The sequence below is a fragment of the Oryzias latipes genome, chromosome 23 (genome assembly GCF_053564925.1).
Source record: "Oryzias latipes strain Hd-rR chromosome 23, Olatipes_Hd-rR_3.1".
NCBI classification, from domain to species: domain Eukaryota; kingdom Metazoa; phylum Chordata; class Actinopteri; order Beloniformes; family Adrianichthyidae; genus Oryzias; species Oryzias latipes.
Window position 1 is genome coordinate 7542944 of NC_136259.1, and position 26101 is coordinate 7569044.

At 39.1% G+C, this 26101-nt stretch overlaps 2 protein-coding genes across 6 annotated transcripts in view; both read right to left on the bottom strand.

Moving 5' to 3' along the window:
- Positions 1-10141, bottom strand: part of strip2 (striatin interacting protein 2) — a 40724-nt gene extending 30583 nt beyond the window's left edge. For 3 of the 5 annotated variants that reach the window (XM_011490929.4, XM_078941524.1, XM_011490928.4), the window contains exons 1-2: positions 9857-10114; positions 240-309 (exon numbers count right to left, since the gene is read on the bottom strand). In XM_011490929.4, the coding sequence (XP_011489231.1) occupies positions 240-309; positions 9857-9967 (181 nt within the window). In that variant the 5' untranslated portion in view covers positions 9968-10114. Of the gene's footprint in view, positions 1-239; positions 310-9856 lie in introns of all 5 variants that reach the window. The other 2 variants (XM_078941526.1, XM_078941525.1) reach the window with 1 other exon arrangement.
- A 4179-nt stretch (positions 10142-14320) lies between these two features.
- ahcyl2b (adenosylhomocysteinase like 2b) overlaps positions 14321-26101 on the bottom strand; it is a 53118-nt gene continuing 41337 nt past the window's right edge. Inside the window, exons 12-17 of the mRNA XM_023952640.2 lie at positions 24993-25087; positions 24597-24695; positions 22838-22906; positions 22607-22685; positions 17705-17825; positions 14321-17624 (exon numbers count right to left, since the gene is read on the bottom strand). Of these exons, the coding sequence (XP_023808408.1) occupies positions 17618-17624; positions 17705-17825; positions 22607-22685; positions 22838-22906; positions 24597-24695; positions 24993-25087 (470 nt within the window). The 3' untranslated portion in view covers positions 14321-17617. The remainder of the gene's footprint in view (positions 17625-17704; positions 17826-22606; positions 22686-22837; positions 22907-24596; positions 24696-24992; positions 25088-26101) is intronic.

Consider the following 26101-nt stretch of genomic DNA (forward strand, 5'->3'; position numbering starts at 1 on the left):
TCTGGACCAGGAGGACAGGACATTCTCTCTACCTAACTGCCTTCATTAACCCCACTGCACCTAAGTAAGGCTGTTGAACACATGCTTTATTAATGCTTTTTAATTTCTACAGTGGAGGTAAGTGAAAGTACTGGGTCCCAGCTCCTACAAGTGAATGAGTGACTCTCTTCAGGCCTTTCCTGTTTAAATAAAGATTTTTTTTTTTAACCTGGTTCCGTTTAACAAACTTCTGAACGTACCTGAGAGTTCAGCAGTGAGTGTGTCTGTGTCTCCATATTCAAACTCCAGGTTTGGAGACTCCATGGAGCTCTGGAAAATAAAAATAAAAATAAAATAAAAAACATTAACAAATAAGCACCTGCATGACACCTGCATACAAACAACACACATGCTAAAAGCACATATTAATGAAGAATTCTTAAAATAAAAAAACCCTCAAGCAAATATTTCTGCATTCAGTATGTTTACACCATAAGCCTAGACTTACATTTCCTCCTGTAACCCTTGTGCTATCCTAGGCACTTTAACATTGGGAGTTGGGTCATCTAGACCCACTAGACAGTACGTTGAACCTTCTTTCTTCAATGGTTTGTGATCTTCACTGGTGTCCATGGATTACATGAAATCTTTCCACCTTTATCCACCTTTGTCATGGTAGGGAGAACACGTCAATGTAAGGGTGGGGTCATCTAAGATAGCACAAGGGTTAAGATGGTTTGAAGGTCAAAGTGGAGCCAAACACCCTACACACAGTAACCACTAGGTGGTTACATTGACTTTTTCCCCCCCTTTTTTGAAATGGGGGTGTGGCCAATAGGTCACAGACAGACGGAAGTAATGGTTGAAACGGCCGTCAGGTGCAGCTCCCACTAAACACAAACTACTCTCAACATCATCCATGTTTTCTATGATGTGACGATTGAAGTCCAGAAAAACTGTGGCGGTTGCTCCACTGCCGGGGCGTCAAGACGTCCAACAGTTGGTTTGACGCGCGTCAAAGATGCCGGCAGACGTGAATGTGGTGCGCAAATCGCATCACATTTCTATGGCAACATTTCCATGGCAACCACTCTCACCGATCGGGAGTGAGGTGGCTGGAAGTCCGCGCCCCTAACACTTGAAAGTGAGTGACAAAATCTGTCAAACCTTTGGAGCATTTGACGGGAGACCACATACTTTCATGAGGGATCTGATTGGTCAGTTTAAAACCTGAACTATAGCAGTAAATATTTAAAAAAAATGTTTAAAAAAACGTTTTAAAAAGGTATCAGAGCAAGAATGGTTATTCTGACACATATACTGAATAAAAGTCTATGGATTTTGGCTTCCAGCAGGAACTTCCTGTTTGGAGCGCGAGAGGGGAGGGGTCACTGTTCTCTATACAGTCAATGGTTGGTGCTTTTGGGACATAAAACCAAAAACACTAGTGCTCGTGCTTGCTCCCTTAGATGGCTTTTCAGGTTGTTGACAGTTGCTGCCGCCTCGGCCGGCGCTGACTCCTCATCTGCATATCACGCCTCAGATCTTCAGTTGGTAGCAGGTGTTTCCTCTTGACACACACACAAATGACCAATGCCAAAAGACCGCCCACTGCAGAATCACCGTCAGGTGTTGCAGCACCAGAGAGGGAACTCAGGAGAGAGATCCTGTTTGGCCCCCAATCCCCTGCCGATTAGCAGGGAAATATTGATGGCTCTGGCTTCAGCCTCACCCGGTGATGAGCACATGCTCATGGGAAATCACAGAGTGGCTATAATAAGGGCACTGACTGTTTTAAATGCATCAAGCATTGCCCTCGGAAACAGTAAAGAGACGTGAACGGACACGTTTTAAGAAGGAAGCGACTTCACACGTTTGTAGACAAACAGGTTGTGCGAGATGTCTGGAGATTCGGCATTAAAAACACAGAAGACATAAATAAACAAAAGTCAAGCGGTTTAGGCAAATATGCACTAAGGGTTTTAGATTCCACTGTATGAGAAAGAACAGAGCTGAAAGAAATGTAAGAAATGGGGATGGACGATGTTTTTTGTGAGCAATTAAATCAATTTTCCTGCAGATGAAGTTTAATCAAAGGAAAACTAAAGATAATCTTCCTGTAAGCTTCGAGATAGGGACATAATTTGTCTTTAATCCTTTGAAAAATGAGTCCTGGGGGGGCCAGCCCAGCTCTGTAAATAAGGATGTGCTCCACTACTCTGCTGGCCTGCTTAAATAACTTCTGCAACCTTTAACCCGTTTAACCTGCTCTCCAGTCAGACCAAATATGCAGCATATTGATCGGCAAGTTTAAACATCTGATTAGATGATGATATTCATGGATTTGGAAAACAGGAAATGAAAAATTTCCAGAACTTTGTAGAAGAGTTACAATGAGTCGCCTTAAATTTGGTTTTTCCTTTAAGCTTTACCCCTTCAAAAGTCCAGGTATGACCAATTTAAACAAAAAAAATCCACTTCTTTCATTTAAAGTCCTCTTATTACAACCTCAGAGTTAAATCTGGGAGTTTTATTTGACCAGGATTGATCATTAAAAGCTCACCAGCTTCTAAAACAGCATTTTTCATCTACGCAATACATCCAGGATGAGAAATATATCATCTTAAAGTGATGCTGAAAAACTAATTTGTGTATATGGTACGTCTAGGCTGGATCACTGTAACTCTAGAATCAAGTTCAAACCTGCTAACCTATAAGGCCTTACATGGTAAGACCCCATCTTATATCAAAGACCTCATAGTGCCTTACCATCCAAACAGAACACTTCGCTCCCAAAACGCAGGAGTGCTTGTGGTTCCTAGAATTAGTATAAGTACAGTTGGACGTACAGCCACCAAACCCCTGTTTTATGGAATAAGCTCTGAGCTCATGGAAGACAGGCAGACACAGTTTCTACTTCCCGGAAAAACCCACACATGCACGGGGAGAAAATAAAATGTAATTGATTTTCTGTTTCAGGTCCCCCAGCTGGGACTTGAACCGAGGGCCTTCTTGCTGTGAGGCAAGCGGGCTGACCACTGCGCCACCATTGTTAGTATTATTACCATATGCTACATTTACAATAGTGCATGCAAATTACTATTAACGTCTGAATTAAATTCAATAATAACAATTAGTTGGTATTAGGCTGGTAGAAGTTAGAAGCTGGGGAAAGTATGGTGCACTGGGGTTCTGTCCTCTACTCTCATCTACTTCTCTTCTCCTCCTCTCCTCTATTCATGATCATTTATTTATCATTTCCTTATGGCATAACCTTATGGCATTCAGAGCCAACAGCAAAGTAAGCATCTCACTGTACAAGGAAACCTGTTTCCTTACCGTACATATGACAATAAACCCCTTTGAATCCTTTAAATCTATTTATCAATTAGTTCTCCGTGCCTCTGTTTGGTGCAGTGTGAGTCATGCGTTGTCCCTCTTTCCCACTCCCCTCTAGGGGAGTGGGAGTGATTCCAGATTCCAGTTGGCTCATCTCTGCTCCTGACCTTGGCTGTACAAGTCGTCTCTGGCTCGTCTCGTGGCCCCAACCGCCCCCAATCTCCATCTGGATGTCTGGATGAAAACCACCTGCTGGACTATTTAAACATGTAGTTGTGTATGGAGTCCTTTACTGTTCATAATTAAATAAATAAATATGACCACGTGCAAATACACAATCAACCAATTGATCTCTCATAAATATATAAAAAGATCATGAAATTGTGAAAAACCTGCACACTGATTTTAAATTAGCCATTATATTATTCAATATATTTCATTTTGCTTTAAAACCTGTTCATTATTTTAAAACAGTATTTTAAAATATTCATTTTAATCATGTTGAATATTATTATAACTGTCTTTTCAGAACCTCAGATTTCAAAAGCAATATTTTCCAAAGTATCTTTGTTTTTATTTCACATTGCTGTTTTTCAGAATGACCTATTTATTTCATGATGACATTTTTCAGCAGAATGAGTCTGTCTGTCAATCAAACCAGACAAGGCAGAGACACTTTTGTGATTGGCTACTCTTTTACTCAGACATAAGCAGCAGCACCCTAACTATATCGATCTAAGTAGCTTCAGCGAATGTGACGGCGCAGTGCACACTCCTCAACACTAGGGGGAGTATGCACCTCTGCACATCCACAGTGTTGCCAGTTTTGGTTCTAAATTTGCGGATAAAAATGGCTTTGGGCGAGTATGAATAATTCGGGTGATTTTGTGGTTGGTTCGGCGGTTTTCATTTTCTCATGAAAATATAGTAGTGGTCTAAGTTAGGCTGGGTGGCTGTTGGGAGTTCCACTGAGCTATGAACTGGAGTTCCATGAACGCACCATGCCGCGTGTGGGAGGAGCTACCAGCTAATGTTTTTAGCCTAATAGCTACATGGAGCGGTGTCTGTGCTTATCTCACTCACAATGCATGAATGCACAACGCACACGGAGAATGTTAAGAGATCCGGTTTATTTATTTTAGAATAGTTCTACATGATAACAATGTTTCCCTGTTTGAGTTCATGAGATCATCCCAGAGAGAGTCTGTGCTTCAGCTCCTGCAGTGAAACTACATCTTGATGATGGCCGTCTCAGCGTTTTTTTTCCATCTCTATCAGACAGAGCGTGCAGCGCAAGAGTGTGTGTGAGCGCAAGTTAAGGTTGTGTTGCTCAGTTCGCCGGAAAAGTAATAAAAAAAGGTTTCCTCCAAAAAAACAGAGACTTGTTCTTTTATTAACCTGCTCTGAGCGAATGGCTTGAGAACGAGAGTCAGGAGTGTTTCAACGGGGGACTTAAAGATGTGGACGACCGGAGCTCCTCTGTGGTTTGGTCCACACAAACCCTCAAACTACAAAAACAGAGTCGTCAGTGTTTGCATCTTCTGCAGCAGACACAAATGGTTTGTCACTACTTGATCCGCTGATGTCAGCAAAGCCGTGGAGATGTCGCTGAAATATGTCATCTCTCTGACTGGCACACAGCAAAGCGGTATCTAGGAATATGAGTCTATTTCCAGGGATCAGCCAATGAGCGTGTAGATCCCACCCACTTTCACTGATTGACAGACTCATTCTGCTGAAAAAGTTCATCATGGAATAAATAAGTCATTCTGAAAAACAGCAATGTGAAATTTAAAAAAAAAGATAAGTTGGAAAATATTGCTTTTGAAATCTGAGGTTCTGAAAAGACAGATTTATAATAATATTCAACATGATTAAAATGAATATTTTAAAATGCTGTTTTAAAATAATGAACAGGGTTTTAAAGCAAAATGAAATATATTGAATAATATAATGGCTAATTTAAAATCTGTGTGCAGGTTTTTCACAATTTCATGATCTTTTTATATATTTATGATAGATTAATTGGTTGATTATGTATTTGCACGTGGTCATCTTTATTTATTTAATTATGAACAGTATAGGACTCCATAGTTGTGGAGTTAGATAAGCAAATTATTTAAGAGTCTGGGAATGTCACCTATCCATCCTGGAATAGGATCCGTCCTTCATGTGGGCATCCCTGAGGTTTATTTTTTTTTCCCCTTGGAATGTTTTTGTTTTAGGAGTTTTTTCGTACCGAGAAGGAGGGTCTAAGTTTAGTTCAGTCTGTTTAGTTTAATTTAGCCATTACTAATTGAATTCTATGACTGATTTTATGTATTGTACAATTGTGAAACCCGTTGAGACAATTGTGTTGTAATATTGGGCTGTATAAATGGAATTGAATTTAAGAAAAAAAAACTGCAGAAATTGGGTTGTGGGACAGAAAATAAAGATTTTATGTTAGATTAATTAAGCTTTTTACATCCTCATTCTAATAGAAAACATTAAAAAAATGATTTTTCAAATTCAATCTTATAATTTTATATAATTATATAATTTTCTAAAGCAATAATGAACTTAAATTAAGATTTTGCACTTTGGTGACTGAACCACTAAAAAAATGTTCACATCTGATTTTCTTTAGTCCTGTCATCTCTCAACAGCGGTTTGACAAGTGCCTGCCAAATATCATTGAAGCTTGCTGTTCTGAGTGTTAAATGAGTGTTTGACTCATGGAAGTAAAAGTTTCTTTTAATGTTTTTTTGTCTGATTTGTTCGCTCTTCTAAAAGGAAAAGCACCTGTAACCAGCGAAATCCATATAGACTCAAAGAAATGGCAGCAAAACAAGTCATTCATAAACTTCGCGTGGATCTGTGGGAACAACCACAAAAAAAAAAAAAACGAATTTACAAACACCTTGTGAGACATGTGTATTAAAAAATGCATAGTAATGTTTGTTTCAGAAGCTAGAACATCCAAGAAGAGCCTCGTCAGGAACTAGATGTCCCCGATCATCCAAAGCGCCTTCTGTAAGCAGAGAAGTGTAACTATGGATGTCTTCTACTTTACTGTTGTGCCAGAAAAAAATAGAAATGACTCTGTAATATGCTTTTGACTGCTCTTCAAATGCATGTTTCTCTGAAACAAAGCTAGTTTTTAAAAGTTGTGTCATAAGAAGGACTTGATGACATTTTCCTAATTTCAAGAGGTTTATGAAAAACTGAATGGTAAGGAAAACCGGATTCAAAAACCAATGTTATGTGACCAGTGCTGTCCATTACTCATCCAGCTGTTGGATGTTTCAGCTGAACGACGTTCAGCTCTTTAGAGGCCTGGAGAGCAGAAAAGATGAGGAACGCTGCAAAGACAGAGCTTGGAACAAAGGTCACATGTGTTACTGAAGATCCTTGAACCTTTTATAATTTGAAGATGCCATTATTAGGACTTTAATTTTAATCCACTTGCTTGAATGTGTGGATTTTAGATACAATTTGGTACCTGAAGATCTTTAAATAAAGTCAAGTCAAGTACAGAGGACAGAAACTCTACATGTGCAGAGCTTGACAGTAATTAAAAGAAGTCTAAAATGGCTTTAAAAAATAATTACATTTTAAATCAACCCTTCTCTTTGTTTTTTAGGGTAGGCTTGGTCTGAAAATTGTACTCTCTGTTCTTTCACATTGCACTTTTAGGGGTGGATCAAACCTGCGGCATTGTTTACTTATAACCAGGTAGAAAAAGTGCACAAGGGAGAAAAATTGGAGCCTTTGATTATTTTACACAAATGGCTGAAGAGGGTGATTTTGCCCTAAATTGTTGTGGTAGTTTGACCAACATAGACAGATGGTCGATTTTTCTGTCAATTGATTTCATTTCTTTTATTGAGTCATTTGGAAATGATGAAACAGATTAGCAAGTTACAATCCGAAGAATCGAAAGTTATATTCCAGGGACATTTGAGTTTATTCTTCATTTTAAAAATATCCTGCATTATTTTATTCCTGATATGTATAATTATTGTCAGAATACTGGTTGTTCTCCCAGCAGGAAATATGAAGGGATATTAAAGTTATGAATTCCTGTTGCTTTAAAAAAATTCCTTATATTTTTACATTAAAAAATATATACTTTTAAAGTCTTTTATTTTGAAAGAGTAATTGGTAATTAAAGATCTGGAGCTAAACTTCAGGAACTGAGATCCCTTGCTCTGTCCTCTCTGTTCAATCCCAACTCTACCCTCTAATCGAAAACAATTGTGTCTCCAAACTGCTGTGGCACTTCGTGCTGACACTTTGCATCACGTCACTGGGCACATTCAAGGCAGGGGACCTTCCAACCCCCCCACCCACCTTCGCTTTAGAGGATCTCCATACTATGATTCCACCGCCGCCACTATCATCATGACCACACAGCAGCTGTTAGATTAATATGCTTCCCCCAGAAAACTTCAGTAAATACTTAATACATCTTTGAGAGTTTTGTGTTGTAAATCTTTTTGTTTTGAAACCATAAAAAAAAGCAACAAAAAAAAAACATTTTAAATAACTACTCCAACCAACCCTTTATTTTGCAACTCTACAAATAGATTTAATATATTGTAATAGATGGAAATCCCTAAGAGTTCTTTGAATTCTTAGATGTTACAAAACATCATCGTTTTGGAAAATTCAAGACGACAGCCTCTTCTGGAGGTCAGAGGTCAACAAAACATCGGTTGTGGTTGTAGATTTAAACTGGCGAAGTGTGTGTGTGTGTGTGTGTGTGTGTGTGTGTGAAAATTCACAAAGATCGCTCGAACTAAGGGCCCCCCCCCCCCCCCCCCCCAAATAATGTGTGAAATTGCCAAATTTCTGCAAAATTGACACAAAGTCGTAGGTCCTGTGGCCATCCCATAATATCTTTAAAACTTCCTTTGGATATCCAAGACGTGTGTTTGGGTTGCAATATTTTAAGGTTTATAAGGCTAAGTACACGCGGCCATTTGGCATGCGTTTAGCCCACGGTGTTCACACTGAGCAAGCAGGGAGGGGCTTCTTCTTCTTCTACTGTTTACTAGCTCATGACTGCCACATACAGTTAGAAAGGGGTTGGTGCGAAATGTCAGAGCTGTACAAATGCTGTGATTTGGGCGCAAAACGGAAATGGTTTAGTTTATTGCTAGCGTCCTTGCAATAGCGGAAAAAAGATTAGCATGATTTCGTCAGGCTCGTCGTCGTGTCTGGGTTCAACAGATGAACAAGCTCCGCCTCGAGTTTGGCGAGTTTCACCGCGTCACTACCAAATCAGAGTTCCCGATTGGTAAAAGTTCAACCTGGTTTAGTTTGCAACGTCCGTTTAATGGCGGCGCGTTTTGTACGTAGAACCCCAAATCTCTCATTAAAAACTTGCGTAGGAACACAAAGAATGAATGGGAATGGGAATCTGTGGTTCCTTCCGCGTGTGACAAAGCGAAGCTGCAGCTGCAGACTGTCATGTAAATAAAGCATCTTAGCCATATGAAAGTGCTCTCCTTCATCCTGTCATTTTGCCTCATCATCACACTTTATTGTTTTCTGGAAAGAATTAGTGTCTTGCCCCCCCCCCCCTTTTTATTTTTAAGTTGTTTAAAACTGGAGAAGCTACATTAAGTAATGTGGAAAATAAAAAGCACTTGATTTCCTCAAACTTTAGAACATTATTAGTTAAGGCACGTTAATTTTAATTTTTTTCTTATACTGAAAAATATGGTGGTGTGGAAATCAGACTGTGTTGACTGTTCCCTTTAAAAACTATTTTTTTGAAGTTACCAAAATAAAAGCACTATGAATTTGCTAGGCTAAAAGCAATTTATATATGAGATACAGTTACAGTGCTCAACATTGTGATCATTAAATAAACATAATTTTACCATTTTATTACAATGGTGTATTAATATCCAGGTAGAGTTCTTTCTATGTCACACTCCATAAACAAGAAAAAGAGAAAAAAAGAAAAATCTGTTTCGGTACAATATCACGATATATGTATCACATTGTCAGACTCTTGCTGATATACCGATAGTTTTTAGTCCAAGTAACACATTTTTGAGAGCAAAAAGGCTGTTTAAGCATATTTTTGCTCATTTCACATCTTTTTATGTTTCTAAAAGCTAAATTGATGTTTCCTGCAGGTGCAGTAAAGTGGTAAATCCCGCTGTCAGATTAATGAATTCATTCCATCAGATTATCGTTTGATGAATGAACCAGATGTGATGCCCAGAGGAAATAGTTGCAGCGGTAATAATTCCATGCTGGGGTTCGAGTCCAGGGTTGGGGGTCTTGCTCGGCGGCAGGCATATTTCTCCTCTCGCGTTCGGCCCCACCGCAGGATTACCGGGTTATTTTTAGGGCTCAGCTGCCAAAATAACACCTCGCCGTCTTCGCGCATGCTTTCGAGCCAAAGCATGGCGGGAGGGGAGGGGAGGGGGGGCTGGAGGTCTGAAAAAAGCTCCCCAGCAACAACAACACACACACATGCAGGAGTGTACACCCCTCCAGAGCCGCGGCGCCGTCCACAAACGCCCCTTACATTTACCTCCGACTCCTTCTGCTGGTCCTTGAACACATCTTTCCCTTTCGGCCTCTGCCTGTCGCCGTTATCGTTAAGGTTATTAATGAAAGGTACCTCCATGTCCTCCGCCTGCATCTTTGCTCGGTCGCTGCGGTTCACCTCCTCCTCCGTATACCGGTCCGGTGTAGAGCTCTGACTGCACAGCAGGAGAGCGGTGCGACTCCGGAGAGCCAACTTGAAGATATGCCCCCTCCTCCTCCTCCTCCTCCTGCTGCCGCCGCGTTTTCCCCAATCTGCTTCATTTGCTATCCTCGCGCGCCCCGAGGGGGCGGGATTACAAACGACGGAGAGGTGGGGCCAAATGACCTCGTGGAAAGCGGTGTCAGTAGAGCAGCAGAGTGGACAGACGTTGAGGGCTCCTTTAGCCCTCTAATGACTTGACTGTGTGATGTGAGAACTGTAACACCTGACAGAACTTGAAATACACACACACTAAATCACAACACAGTCAAATATGATTAAAAAACGTGCTAACATTTCACAAAAGGAAGGAAGTTGACATCTAAAATACACGTGTTATTCATTTTTTAAATGATTACTATTTTTAAATATAAATAAATGTAAAGCACTTAGAAGTGTTCTGAAACAGGAAAAGTGCTTTATTAATAGTTGAATCTGAATTTATCCCAACTTTGAAGTTACAAGCATGTCGTGCGTCTTTGGCAAATGGTGTTCACACTGGACAAGCAGGGAGGGGCTTCTTCTTTTTTTATCGTTTACTTGCACGTGTGTGTCACTTACTGGAGGAAGAGGCTTGGTGCGAAATATGTCATAGCAGTGTAAATCTCGCAAATGTTGCTCCAGGCTTTTATTTTCCACATCTCTATTCTGATTTATGAAATATTTGGTGCTGTATTTCCAGCCAGGCACACGGAGAGGCTGGTTTCAAAGGGGAACAATATTCCATTCACTCTCATATTCTCCTGACCACCAGAGAAAAATAATATTGTCCCGTCAAAACTTTTTTAATCCACCAAAAACCACAACTCCCAGAGCTCCGCCCCTGAAAACATTTAGTATCACTGGAAGCCCCAAATGTCCTCTGTAGATACCAAAAGGAGTTCATTCACTCCTATGCAGTAGTTGGAAGATATTCAGGTTTAGAAATATCATCTACAGAGGACTAGTTTACATTGCTTGTAGTCAGAAGGATATAAAAACTCAAACTATGCACACACACAAAAAAAAAACCTCAGCGAAGATTTAATTGTTACTCAAAAATATGGATAGAGTTGGGATTGTAGGGGATTTGATTAGTCAATTTTGTGCTTTATTGGTGCCATATTTCTTCCACTGACACGCAAGATGACAAAACAAAACACTCACGAGTGACAGATAGAAAATGACATATCTTTTTTGTGGCTAAAAACGACAATCATAATTCAAACACCATAGGTGTTTGAACAGTTTGAAAATACATCAAAAGATGATTGAAGTGGGACTTTAAGGTGTTTCTACAGTGTTTGTTTTGATCTGCTTGCAAGTGAACTCTGGTGTGATTCAGTACCAGTGGAGACAAGAGTAAGTCAACATAGAAAAAATCGAAGTTATGAAAAGATTGAGTCTTCTTTGGGAAGTGGAAGCGTTTATCAGATTTGATAGTCAAAAGATTTTTGTTTTTTTGGCATGACATCCTTTTGTACTTTTATTTCTTTCAGCATATTCATAACAATCAGAGGTCAAGAGGAGACGACGGGAGACAATAGAGGGGACACAGAAGAAAGGTCTGTGCATCCGACAGACGCAGCTCAATGTACTGCTAATGTAAAGCTGACAGACGTGATGTCAGTCTGTAGTATGAATACAAAGGTACGAAAATTAATCAAGTGCACCTACAGATGCGTTCTTCAAATTATCCCTGACAACGTGGAATCTGCTTTGTTGCATCAAACAGGTTTAAAAATAGGACGTTTGGGTGGGACCATTGGCATGGCTTTCTGTCCCCCATGGCTGAGAGCTCTCTGTTTACACTCTCTCCTGCTAGCTTACAGCTCCTCACAACCCCAAACTGAATTTAGCAGTGCGACAATAACGGTGAGCAGTATTGGAGCTATCCAGCCGTACAGCAGCTACGAGGAAAACAAAGTCGTTCGTGGATCCAGTCGTCTACAAGTGGATGCATTTTTACATCTGCTACTGATTCACAGTTATTTGAATAAAGAAAATACTCAATTTGGGGCATATTATTATTTCTAAATGTCCTCCATCATCAGAAAAATACCACAAGAACATGTTAAAACACCAAAAATAGCCTTTTCATCAGAGAGGCTCCTTAAGAGGGGCTGACGAGACAAACTCGTCAGCGTGGGAGACCTGGTTTCATATTACACTGGTTTATTATAAAAGGATCACACATGCGGAAAGGAAAAAAATAAATAAATGGGGCCAAGTCCCACAAAAAAAGGATTTAGTCAATCAGGGAGGGAAACATAAAAAAAAGAAATAAACATCCCACTGAAGAGAATCCAGACTCATCCAACAATGAAGGAAAGAGCATCTAACCCAGGAAAGCACAGCAAATAAGAATACACCAAACAACAAAAGACTAAAGATTTCAATAATTTTCATACAATTACTGTATTTTTTTTTACTGAAATCTATTAGTTTGGTAATAAGTATTGTTTGAATAATTCTCAAAAAATTTACAATTTACCTTTTTTTTTTAATTTAAGAAATAATTCTTTAAAAAAAATCAAATTTGTGTTTTGTAAAATGAAAGAAAATTGAAAAATATTGCCATGTTACAATAAAATACTACTTTGACAATGATATTTTAGAGAATTTACTGTTTCTGTCAGGTGCTGTATGTTAAATAAAATATAGGTTACATCAAATGATTCTGCAATTTATATTCTTAGAATCTTTTAAAAAATAGTCTTTATAAAATACTTTTTAACAGTTTCTTTTTTTATTTGACTTCTCTGATATAATTTTAATTTTTCTTATTCTTTTTCAGACAGCATATCTCAGCTGTCTTTCTGCATTAGGTAGTGAAGAAGAGAGGTCAGTAGGTCATCTCATAGCTGCCAAACCATGTGTGCTTTCTCCCACAGTCGACTGAGAATAACTAACCCGCCTGACAGATCGAGGTTTGGAGATTAGAGAAAAGGAAGTCAACAGAAACTCAAACCAGAAATCTTATTCTGAAATCCTAAACAGCATTTTTTATTTTTTATTTCAAATGCTGCTTTCATGCTTTTATTCTGAAGGGTTTACAAATCTAGATTCAACTGCTGCTGGGACTTTTTTGTTTTTATACATTTCCACAAGTCTCCACAGACCATCAGGACACGGACAGAACGACGACCGTCAGCAGACATGGAGCTGGAGGCGGAGCCTCATGCAGCCTCTGCTCCTCCAGTCACCTTTTCATTTAGTCTGACAGTAAATAATGGATGTGAGGAAGTGGGGCACTGATGGCGACTGGGAACCCTTCCCCACCCCCACCCCCACACTGGCGGAGCATGTGGTCTCTGCAGGTCGTCACACACTGACATCATTTTAGCTCCATCAATAAGCAACTTCTGCACAATGATGAAGGATCGAACCTGCAATTGTATGATCATGGGTCGACCGCCCTACCGCTCTACCACGGCAGCCACCATATACATAAAAATATCTAAAACAGACAGATTTTCCGAGTGTTTTGCTTGAGCTTTGACAAAAAGTAAACAAAAAATAAAAAAACCCAGGTCAGTAGGATCATTATTAGGCTTTTACTTCCATAAGTGACTAAAACACATTTTAAGATCACAAAATTTTACCTTTAAAGTTTCAGTCTAATGAAAATAAGTCATCCATGTCACTGAAGAGAAGGAGATTTTGTGCAGAGTAGAGTAGAGTAGAATTGCTTTTATTTAGCTGAACCTTCAAACTGAGCTTTCTTTGAAAGGAATATCATTTTATAAAAACTTTTTAAAAAATGTTTAAATTGGAAAAGAACAAAAAAAACCATGATAGGAAGGATTTTTATTCTACTTTTAAAATTTAAAAGACATACTGTGATGATAATTGTGTTTTTAACATGTTCTCATGTTAAGTGGGTGCGGAGTTGCTCTGCACCAACAGCCCCGCCAACAATTCCAAGGTGAATTTCTAATGAGCTACTGCCGCTCTGCAGAAACTATGACCTAGAAAACCACTGATTTTTATTGATTTTGTCTAATCTAATCCTAATTCAAAGACCACTGGGAAAACTTTGATAATAAATCAAAAGATGATTGGATTTTAGCTGTACAATGTACCAAAATAAAAGCTGAAAGAGAAGGTCAGATAAGTCAAATGGCTGGGGTCACGTGTGGAGGGGCCAGCTCATGTCGGGGACGTCTCCGACTGCTGCTGGATGGGATTGGGTCACATGGGGGTGTGACTGACTTCAACAGATGCAACCGAAAAGAAAAAAAAAATGAAAGCAGGAGACACAGAAAAAACATTTTTAACAATTTTATTAATTTAGATTACAGTTTTATTATTGCTCATCATCTATCATTATCATTTGCAATATTTCAACAGGGTTTTCTATCCTTTATTAGAGATCTTGAAACATTTTTGTGAATTTTGCCATGTTTTTAAATGAGGATTTACATCAATAAATACAGTGGTTGATTCTTCTTTGAGCTTCCTATACAGTTAAAAGGTCATCATATCTGTACGTAGCATTGTATATACAGTTTGGATGCTGGTGTCTTCCCCGCCTAAACCAAAACGTCGATCAGACTGAAAAAGGTTTTGCCCGCCTCGGATCCTGAGGCAGCTCTTCACAAAGCATGTGGAGATGAGGACAAAGACACAAACGCAGACCGACGCAGAGGAATCGGCGCCGCCTTCTTCCACCAAAATACTTCTTTCGTCTCTTTTTAGATTGCACATTCAACAGAAATGTAAGACAATGGGTCAGAGAAACTGCTGTAGACGTTCTGAGCACAAGGAGAACAAACAAATGCAACAAAAAGAGGGAGATTTGATTTTTGGCTTTGGAGTAGAGGTGGTTGTCAGTCAAATGCACGATCAGGAAAAACTTTTACTCTTTACTTTTTTTACTTTAAAGCACCAAATCAGGTCAGTATGGAGGGCCAGGAGTGTCTGAATCAGCAAGAAAGCAATTTAATAGAAAAAACTAAACAAGAAATAAATCTAGACAACAGATCACAGTGAAGCATTTCTTAAAAAGAGGTATGATTTTGTATTTTTTATTAAAAGAATGAACAAAAATATGATTAAAAAGAAAGGTTATGAATTTCTGAAGCTTTTTTGAAAATTACTTTTCTAGGGTTCTATAAGTTATCACAATTTTTCATTTAACACTGAGCTAATATTAATGTATTCCTTGGTGAGTATGAAGACAGTTCAGTTTTAAACAAGTGTTTTTTTTATTTCTGCAGTTGGTGAGTCTGCCCCTCCCACACACGGCAGAAAGAGACTCATTAATGAAGCTATGTTCACAAGGGGCATTTGACGTGTGTTCAAGCTTAGCTAATGTTGTTCACACTGGACAAGCGGGGAGGGCCTTCTTCTTGTTATTTTTCTACACTTTACTAGCGCATGTCAGCCACCTGCAGGTGGTAAAGTCTTGGTGCGAAATGTTGCAAATCTTGGTTTCACAGAATTCTGTCTGGCACAAACCACAAATAATAATTTGACCTCCATGATCAATTTTCAAACGGTTGGTACTTCCATGAATCAAAAAGGGACGACATCCGTTCATCACTACCAAACTAGAGTCCCTGATTGGTCAAAGTTCGACCTACTTTAACTGTCAGTGCGTTCAAAGGCCACACATTTTGTACGTAGAAGCCGAAAACGTCTGTAAAAACGTGGGTAGCAGCGCATGAACGTGAGAGTTTTGAACTTGGACACCCTGAAATGTATGTTTACTCACATTTACATAGACGCTATTTTGGAAGTGGCAGCTTGAAGGTGTGTTTCTGAGGGTGGGGTGAACGTAGCTTAAAACTCCTAACTTAAACTATTGGAATTTAATTCCCAACTTCAAAACAAGACAAAAAAAAAAAGCTCATTTTAAACCAAATTCCTAGAAACAGATTCATATAGTTGAGCTCTAAAATGTATGCAATTGTTCTCATTTTTGTGAATCAAAACTACGAACATCGACTTAAATTTGAGCTCTCTCCCGAGGTGAATATGTGAAAGCTTTTAAAAGATTAAAAAATGCAATAACTGAGCTATTTTTGGTGAATTAAAAATGATTTAATTGATCAAAAATATTCTGCTGATAGACATTTATGATCCTCCATACACGTGTAACTTCTTGAATTTATTTCAGTCCATGAAAAGAAAAAAAAAAAAAAAAATTTGCTTTAAAGTTGAGGCTAAATTAAGATAACTTTGGAGCCAAAGCGGTTTGGTGCATATTTGTGTAAATAGACAGGGAGGGGTTAATTCAACAAAAAAGTTACTGAAATTTGACATGAATAGGATTTTTTTCAGCCATTAAAAAAAGTTTTTTGTGTAGTTTGTTTATAGAAATAAACATGTTGAAAGGTGGAAGGAGTGCCGAGCATCGCCTATGGAAACTATGACAGATTATTTGCAAATTCGGAAAAGATGTGCTTCTTGTAAAGAAAGAAAATGCAACGATTTAGGTGAAAAAGAATTGAAACCATTAAGTACCTAGGCTGTTAGCGTCAGCGGCAGTACAGCATTCACAGAGATGCCGAGAGAGGAAATCTGCCCGGCAACAACTTGTATTTTCACCGTGTGTTACCATATTCACAGTTGGGGTTTTGAAAGCATTTATTACACATTTAATCTGCAGTTTTCCTCTTGATTCTATCAAAAAAAAATAATGATGATGGTAGATGGAGCAGCAAAGACAAAAAAAATATAAAATAAAAGAATCCTACAATCTCTATAAATATCTAAATATACAGTATACCTTTGTGTGGAGGGTCTGCCGTGCTTTTAATACAGTGTAGCCATCCAAAGGAAAATATTGAAGGTTAAATACTTGTCATTATTTCTACACTGGAAGGTTTAAACAGCCAGAAGTTGAGAAAATAAAAGCAGCTTATGAGGCGATTCTATTGTGAAAATGTAGAATGATTGGTTTGGATTCCTTCCAGAGACGGTTAAAGACATGAAAAAAAGAATAAAAAGGAAAACAACAAAACAAAAAGTAACATTATAAAAAAAATATGCTTGAAAACAAAAATCCGAATATTTGTCAAATAAAACACAAGATATGTTTGGGGCCTGACACCTGCCTACTAAACTAGCCCCGCCCCTCCTTGCTAATTATTTCACAGAGAACAAAGTAGAAAAGGACAACGACTACAGGATACAAAAAGAAAAAATGTCAGACACAAAAATCAGTTTTTTTCTTTTCTCTTTTAAATCAATGATTTTTTTCCGCATATGTAATTACATTTTAAACAAATAAAGAATAAAAGATCTGGCAGCGGTGAGGATGGAGGATTCACGGACAACTTCACACACAATTGAGCATCTTAAGAGCGCGAAGACGATGGCGGGAAGTGACATGTCCTCGTGGCGAATGGCCGCTAAATTTGTTTTAATCATCACTACTGTGGTAAACGTGGATAAATAAAACTGCCACGACTGTAGGGGAATACATGCCCAAATTCTGCGGTCCTGGATGTAAAAGCAGATGAGTCGACTTTCCTGTCCGTCCTCCTCTCCCTCTGTGATTCATTGAGTATTAACATGACTTCAGGTAACAACCCCCCCCCCAAAAAACCCACTGGTTTAATACCTGGAAAAAAAAAAGAAAAATGTTTCTACAAGATGAAGTCATGATGGAGTAAACATGGATTAAAGGGGAGGTCTGCATACCTATAATAGTTCGGCTTAAAGGGCCCGTTCTTGTTCAAGCCCAGGTACTTGGCCTGCTCGTCAGTCAGCTCTGTAAGATGTGCGTCGAAGGTTGGGAGATGTAAGCTGGCCACATATTCGTCTGTGGGGTCATAAAGATAAAATTCAATTAAAGAAAAGATTAAAAAAAAAAAAAAAAAAGGTCTTCCTTTACCAGATGTTGGAGTTTTAGCCCTTAAATTCCCATCAATCCTCTTTCAGGGTCTCACTCACCAGAGGAACCTGTCAGATGGGAATTGCTGATCCTCAATTTTCTAAATTGAACCACTCTTTAGTTTCAAAAGTGACTTTATAATCTTTTAGAAACATCAAGTGAGGCTTTCTAAAAGATGAATCCAGCAGTTTAACACTGCTTTTGTAAATCTTCAATCGTTTACGCAATTAAAGTTTACGCAATTTCAGCGGATTCTGGGGGGGGGGAAGCAGTCTTGCACTGATATGCATCAGTTTACAGTAGTGATGTGTTGCATATCGGTCCAAGGCCGATCCCACTTTTCTGGCATCAGAATAGTAGAAGAAGAAGAGTAACGGTGTGCCGGTGATATTTAGGAGCTTCCAGCAACATTTCTGGTGTTAAAGGTTAAAAAAAATCTTCACATGGAGATATGAAGGAGCCAGCTCGTCCTTTCTGAAGCCTTCAGGATTCTTAAAGCTTCTTTTCATTTGTGTGGAGTTATTAAGACTAGATGTGAAACACTTGAATCTTTCCAACAGTCAGTTGATGCTGCAGCTAGTCAGACCTAGAGAAGTAATGAGTTCAATTTGCCAAAAAAAAACACAAAAAAATAATTTTATGATTTTATTTTATGTTTTTAACTGAAACATGGCTTGACAAAAACACAGGAAACATAGTTCTAGTCGAATCAACTCCCCCCAACTACAAACATGAATCGGAAATACGAGAAAATAAAAAGGGTGGAGGCGTTTCTGCACTGTTTAGAGATAATATTGCAACCCGCAGACTATCATTTGGTGTGTTTTCATCATTTGAGTATGTGTCCTTTAAGATTGAGCTAAAACAAACTCCTCCCTTACTCTGCATAGTTATGTACAAACCTCCTCAGCACAGCCAAAGTTTCATTGATGATTTCACTGAAATGCTCTCAGTTGTGTGCACAGACTTTGATGGTCTAGTCATTACAGGTGATTTTAATGTTCATGTTGATAATGTCAATGACAGAAATGCAAAAGAGCTCAATGCTGTCCTTGAAACCTTTGGTCTAATTCAGCATGTGAGTTGCCCCACCCACAGCAGAGGGCACACTCTGGACCTGCTCATCACAAAGGGGGTTAATATTTACAATGTCAGTGTGGTTGATGTCGCCCTCTCTGATAATTTCTGTGTATTCTTTGACCTGTCTGTTGCTCCCAAACCACCGCCTGGCCCTGCAGTTGTCCAAAGGAGACAAATAAATGAGAGCACTAGGGCACAGTTTGTAGAAATGATAAACCCTGAAAACGTCTCTGGTGCCAATGTTGATGAAATGCTGAATTCTGTTACTTTTAGCATCTTGAATGTTCTGGATGCCATTGCCCCTATGAAAGTTCAATTGAGAAAACATAGACAGAAAGCTCCCTGGAGTAATGATGATCTAGTCAGGGCACAGAAACAACAGTGCCGCAGAGCCGAGCGAAAGTGGCGCAAGTCAAAACTCCAGGTTCATTATGGAATATATAAGGCGGAGTTGTACGCTTATAACCAGATCTTATGCAGAACAAGGGAAAGGTACTTCTCTGAAATAATTGGAAGTTGCAGCAGCAACTCTCGTATCCTGTTCACAACAGTTAACAGATTAACTAACCCTCCAACCCAGCTACCAATAGAATTGGTTTGTACACCTAAATGTAATGAGTTTGCTGTATTTTTCAATGGCAAGGTTCAGGGCATTAAAAAAGCCATCAACTCCACAACACATATAACTATCGAACGGCCACCTACTCACTCTAAGCTGACTCACTTTATACCTGTCACTGACCAAACTGTCCAAGAGACCATCACCCGTCTGAGCTCGTCTACATGCTGCATTGATGTGTTACCGACTAGATTTCTAAAGTCTGTCTTGAACAGTGTGTTGCCATCAATTACTCAAATAGTTAACATGTCTCTTCAATCTGGAATATTTCCAGAGGCCTTAAAAACTGCAGTCATTAAACCCCTCCTGAAAAAGAGCGGTCTTGATCCCACTGTACTGAATAATTACAGACCTATCTCTAATCTGCCATTTTTAGGAAAAGTCCTTGAAAAAGTTGTCTACCAACAGCTCACTGACTTTCTCTTATTAAACAATTCGTTTGATGTTTTCCAGTCAGGTTTCAGACCCCATCATAGCACAGAAACTGCTCTTATCAAGGTAACCAACGACATCCGCCTGAACACTGATGATGGCAAAGTCTCTGTCTTAATCCTGCTAGACCTGAGCGCTGCCTATGATACTGTTGATCATGGGATCCTTTTGCACAGACTCCAAGACTGGGTTGGCATCTCTGGATCTGCCCTAAGTTGGCTCAAGTCTTATCTAGAAGACAGGAAATATTTTGTTGAAATTGGGAGTTGTGTCTCAGACTACATGGGCTTGAATTGTGGTGTGCCCCAGGGATCGATCCTGGGAGCCCTTCTGTTCAACCTCTACATGCTGCCACTAGGGCAGTTAATACGGAGTAATAACATATCTTATCACAACTATGCAGATGATACTCAGATCTATGTGTCACTGACAGCAGGTGAATATGGGCCAGTGGATTCACTCAACCACTGCCTCCAACAGATCAGCGCGTGGATGCAGAACAACTTTCTCCAGCTAAACTCAGACAAGACCGAAGTTATTGTTTTTGGCCCACAGAAACAAAGAGAAAGTGTCAGCAGCTACCTTCATTCTCTGTCTCTTAAACCCTCAAATCAAGTCAGAAATCTAGGGGTAATCATGGACTCTGACCTGAACTTTAACAGCCATATCAAGTCAGTAACATCAGCGGCATTTTACCACCTGAAAAACATTGCCAAAATCAAAAACATAATCTCAAAGCGAGACCTGGAGATACTTATCCATGCATTTGTCTCCAGTAGGTTAGACTACTGTAACGGCCTGCTCACCGGCCTCTCAAAACGAGCTGTAAAACAGCTTCAGTACATCCAGAATGCTGCTGCTCGAGTCCTGACCAGAACCAGGAAGTATGATCACATTAGTCCTGTGCTCAGGTCTCTGCACTGGCTCCCTGTACCTCAAAGAATAGACTTCAAAGCAGCTCTGCTTGTGTACAAGTCTCTCCATGGCCGAGCACCAAAGTACATCTCTGACATGTTAGTGCCATATGAACCATCTCGTACTCTGAGGACCTCAGGGGCCGGCCTCCTGTTGATTCCCAGAGTCAGAACTAAACAAGGGGAATCAGCGTTTCAATATTCTGCAGCTAAAATCTGGAACAGCCTCCCTGAAGTCGTAAGACAGGCCTCTTCTGTGTTCATGTTCAAATCTAGACTTAAAACATTTCTGTTTAGCCGTGTATATGACTGAAAGGTCCTATCTGCACCTTTCTTTCCTTCCTTTCTTTTTAAATCTTTTTTTTTTTTTTTCTTTTCTTTTAAAGTAAATTTTATGTTGATTATTTCTATGATGTATTGTGATTTTAATGCATTTTTCTGTTTTGTGAAGCACCTTGAATTACTTTGTGTACGAATTGTGCTATACAAATAAACTTGCCTTGCCTTGCCTTGCCAGGTGATGTTGGAGCAAAAACAAAAATATATGTCACACACCAGGTGATCTGAACAGCATTGCGTCCACCTGGGTGATCTCAAACACGCTTATTGTGCTTCTTGGCTGCACATATTTGGTGTCACCAAGATAAATTTCCATCAGTTTTTGAGCCTCTCTCTGATCTCAGGTATCTGTATCGATTGTTCTGATATCCAGTGAACATCGCCCGTTCTTTTACAGTTTACCTTCTTCTGTCAGTTTACCTTGTTGTTGCATCTTCAAAAGTGCAGATTAAAATGTGACAATGAATTTGAAACAGTGCATTGTAATTTCTGCATCTATTATTAAAGTAGTTATTCATAATACAGTGGAAAATAGTAGATTTGGTTAGAATGTTGATTTACGGTATGCGCCCCTAAATTTTCTGGTTGTGCCCCTAAAATTTTGAGTTGGGGGCCACTGTGCTCCTAGTGAAAAAAGTTAGTCTGGAGCCCTGCTTTAAACAAAAGATAAGGGGGGAAATGTTCACGTCTGTGAGGAAAGTGTGTAGTGAGGAGTTGTACAGCATTACAACTGAACTTTAAGCTGATTATTTTGCCGATTTAGCCGATCGCAGGTTATTTTTACAGCGCAAAATTAAACGAGGTAACGGGAGTAAATATTTCGTCTCGTGTGTAAGCACTTTTGACCTTCTGGAGTCGGTGACTCAGCCCCTCCCACACACAGCATGAGACTTATTCATAAAACTCCTCAGAGCTGCACAGACACCAGGGAGACTCAACTGGTTTATTTGTTCTTAATACCAAGGCTTTCACAACTTTCTTTATCTTTAAAACAAGAGATTTACATTTTTTTTTATTTTAAACCAACTGTGACAAATTCATGTAGTTAAACTAAATTTCATGTCAGTTTTACTCATGTTTGTGAATCAAACAATGACTTGAATTACTTCTTTTTTCCACCCCTTTTTAAAAAAAAATCTGTTTCCTTCTCCTGACAGATCTGTTGTTTGCCTTCAAGCCTTCTTTAGGACAAAACAAACTTAGTTGTAGTATTTTCTCTCAGACTCCAATCAGTCTCCACTCATTATGAAGTACTTTGGTGTCTCATTTTTGGCCGGGAGACTTTTTTTTTTGGTACACGACAGTAAAAGAAAAAAAACCCTTACCCATCTTTTTAGGCAACAGATAAACATCCTGTTTGTAGCGTCCCTCTGGGGCATTGTAGAGCTCTATCAAGGCTAGAGCCTGTAAGGAGACACTCAAGCCTTTTAATTGCATACAAAACAACCTTTTTGCTTAAATAGGGACTTAACACAACACACACAAACGTGCCTGTAATGTAGAATGATAAATATGCAAAGGATTGTGGGTAAACCTGACGGATCCTGAGGTTTTACCTGGGTTGTGGCAGTGATGGAAAGAACAAAAGTGGGGACGGTAGAACAGCTGAGATTCAGCAGACGACCCTGGAGACAAAGAAAAATGGGTCAACGGCACTCGAAGCGGATCCCCCCCCCCCATTACCATTTAAGGTCAAACAGAGTCTGGAAAGTGAAACTTTCAGAGGAGGAACGGAAATCCTGAAAGGATCAGAAGTAGAAATTAAAAAAGGGTGTTGCAGGAAGGCCAAGCTGTGATTTAAAGGGGGCGGGGCCTTTTCACTCATGGGAAAAATTCCTGTTTACTCGCCACGCCGTGAGCTCATGTTTACATGTGAGGAAGAAACGGAAGAAACATTCCTGTTTATAGGATGAATTTTTACCAACAAACTGGATTCAAACCGGCTCTGCTGTTTGATCATAGATAAGGAAATTAGTTTGCATTTTAAATAAACAACTTTTAGCTATTCTGGGACAGACCTTATGAGCTCCAATATAACAAGAAGGCTTCCCAGAGGAGTTTAAAAGACAAAATGAGGAGCAACGTTTGCAGTTTGAATCATCAGTAAATTCTCTTAGATGAAACGGTGATGGAGCCTCAGAAAATGGGATAAAACCTTCATAAAACACATTCTGATTCTTACTGATATGAACTTTTCATAGAACTTTTCCTAATAAATCAGGATTTCACAAGTTGTATCATGATTGTGGCAAATACTAAATATGGCTGCAGACCCAGAATATAAGGTTTTCTTGAACAAAAGATCTTTATCTGTGCATCAATATTCAGAAGTAGATTTAATAATTCATGACAAAAAGGAACAAACATGATCACCTTATTTATTGTGTCAGCATCTGGATTAAATTTAGGATAGAAATCGACGGGACATGCATAGTTTTGGCAGAATTATCAGCAATAACCACTGGATTTGTTAAAACTCGCAACACTGAAAGATACAACATAAAGTGGCATTTACGTCGACATGTCTGGAGTATTTCCCACTCAAGCCATGATTGGACAAATGTTTGTTTAGCTGCCATTTTGAATAATCAGATGAAACCATTTTGACTAAAAAAGTGGAGTTTTTCTTTTTTCTGTTGAAGCTAAAAATCCCCAATTTTGTGTGTTGGTTATAAAAGCAGGAGTGAAAAGATGAGCGTGATTGGAGGTCGATGTTAGGAAAACTGGCAGGTGTAAATAAAATAAAATAAAAAATAATAAAAAAATGACTGTTACAGTAACCATTATATTTCTATTTTTAATTTTTTATTGAGCATTTTCTGATTTGTTTTTACTAAAATATAAACTTTGTCCAAATCCTCCAGGGCGATCTGGGCATAAACGGAAAACCTTTAAAAACGTAAGTTTATTTTTTATGTGGTGCCTTAAAGTGACCACAGTCAAACAATAAAACCCCCTAAACCCTAAAAACAACAACTAAAGTTAAAAGTATAAATAGGCGTCATAAAAACACCAGATAAAAGCAAAGCAAAACAATAAAACAGTAAAACACACCAGAACAGCAGAGTTTCATGCTGTCAAAAGAAAGATAGCTGGATAAATGCTTAAAAAGAAGAAAAAAGAAACAACTCTGTCAGAGACTGAAAGAGCAGATGGACACATTTGACAAAAACCAGCTTCAGATCACAGATCTGAAGCGCTGGACACCTTCATCAGTCTAAAAATAGATCCCTCCTTCAAAACTTTTTGTTTGCTAAAATTAAAACTTTCAAAGAACCGCTGGCCATCACGGTGTTTGTGCTTTTGTGCGGTTACCTCTGCGAGCAGGACTATCCTTTTACCGTCAGGCCAGATGACGTGGTCCACCTGAGAGCGCACCCTCTCCCAGGTCAGCTCCGGAGTCCGCAGGCTCGCCTGCAAGGATTTGAACCAACAGCTTCAGTCATCTCCCCCCAACTGCTCCTCTCACAAATATTCAGCAGTGGATTGGATTTTTAAAGCTGCCATTCATATAAAAAAAAAATCTGAAAGTGTATTATAAAAACAAAAACAAAAATTCCATTGGAGGATTAAAAGATGGTTGGTTACTATGACAACGGCGAACAATTACAGCTCAAGGTCAGACTTGTGTGGCTTGTGTTTCTGTCTGTGTGGCTGTTGCTGCGTCCTGGATTCTACAGGTAAAAAGATCGGTGCGAGTTTGGGACCGACCACGTCGATCTCCGTGTTGGAGTGTCCCATGTTGCAGACGATGCAGCCGTTCTTCATGCGGTCCAGGTGCTCCCTCACCACCACGTTCTTATTCCCTGAAGAAGAAGAAAAAACACACAGAAACAAGATGAAATAAATACATAAAGATGATGCTTTGATGACGATCAAAGACGTGAAATCTGCAGCCAGACAAAACAGAAGCTGTAGTTTAATTACTCCGCTGTCAACAAAAAGAAATGAGGTCGGGAAATGTGATTAAAGACCCAATCCAATGAAAATTGTGTTTTTAACATGATCTTGTGGCATTTTTCTGATGAGGGAAGACATATGTAAGGTTTCTGAGTATTTCTTCATTGAAAATGTTGTGAATCCGGAGTAGATGAAAAAAAAAAAGAATCAATGATGCATCTGTGCGTCTGCTTAACTCACAAACATTTCAAACAATCCAAACAACTTAAAAACAACCGATTATGCGATTTTTCCTGAAACCAAGTTTGTCAGATGACTTCTTCATACACAGACGATGTAAAGGTCCCATACAATATCAGGGACTGGCAGCCATTATGCCTAAATGTATTTTAAAAATCATAAAATGGATTTTGTAGATGTGTGATGGTGTTAACCTAACTCTAGTTTACCAATTTACTCTATTTTCAGACCACAGATAACCCTCAGAATCCTTTCATTTTCCTTAAAAAATTTAAAAGTTTGACTTCTATATGAATTCTGGGTGTTCCTATGAGCGGGAACAGGTTTTCTGTGGTACAAGGCACTCAAAAATCTGTCTAAATGTATTAATACGACTGCTTGATTGATTGTTGGAGCATAATGGGTACCGTAGTGAGGAGCCTAGCAGAGTGATACGTATTGCATGTTCATCATGATGTGATAATCTGAGAACATTGTTTTGTATTTTATGTGTTAAAACTGAACAACGTCAAGAGTCAATCCCTATCAATCCCTCTGATCAATCACCTGCAACTTGGCCCCTCTAGGGATTCTGGGTAGTGAAGTTATTTGAGCATTCTGTTTTGCTCTGGCCTGAAAAATACTCGTTTGATGTTTATCAAACTGTGAACATTGTGGAGCTCCAACATCCTTCTAGCTTG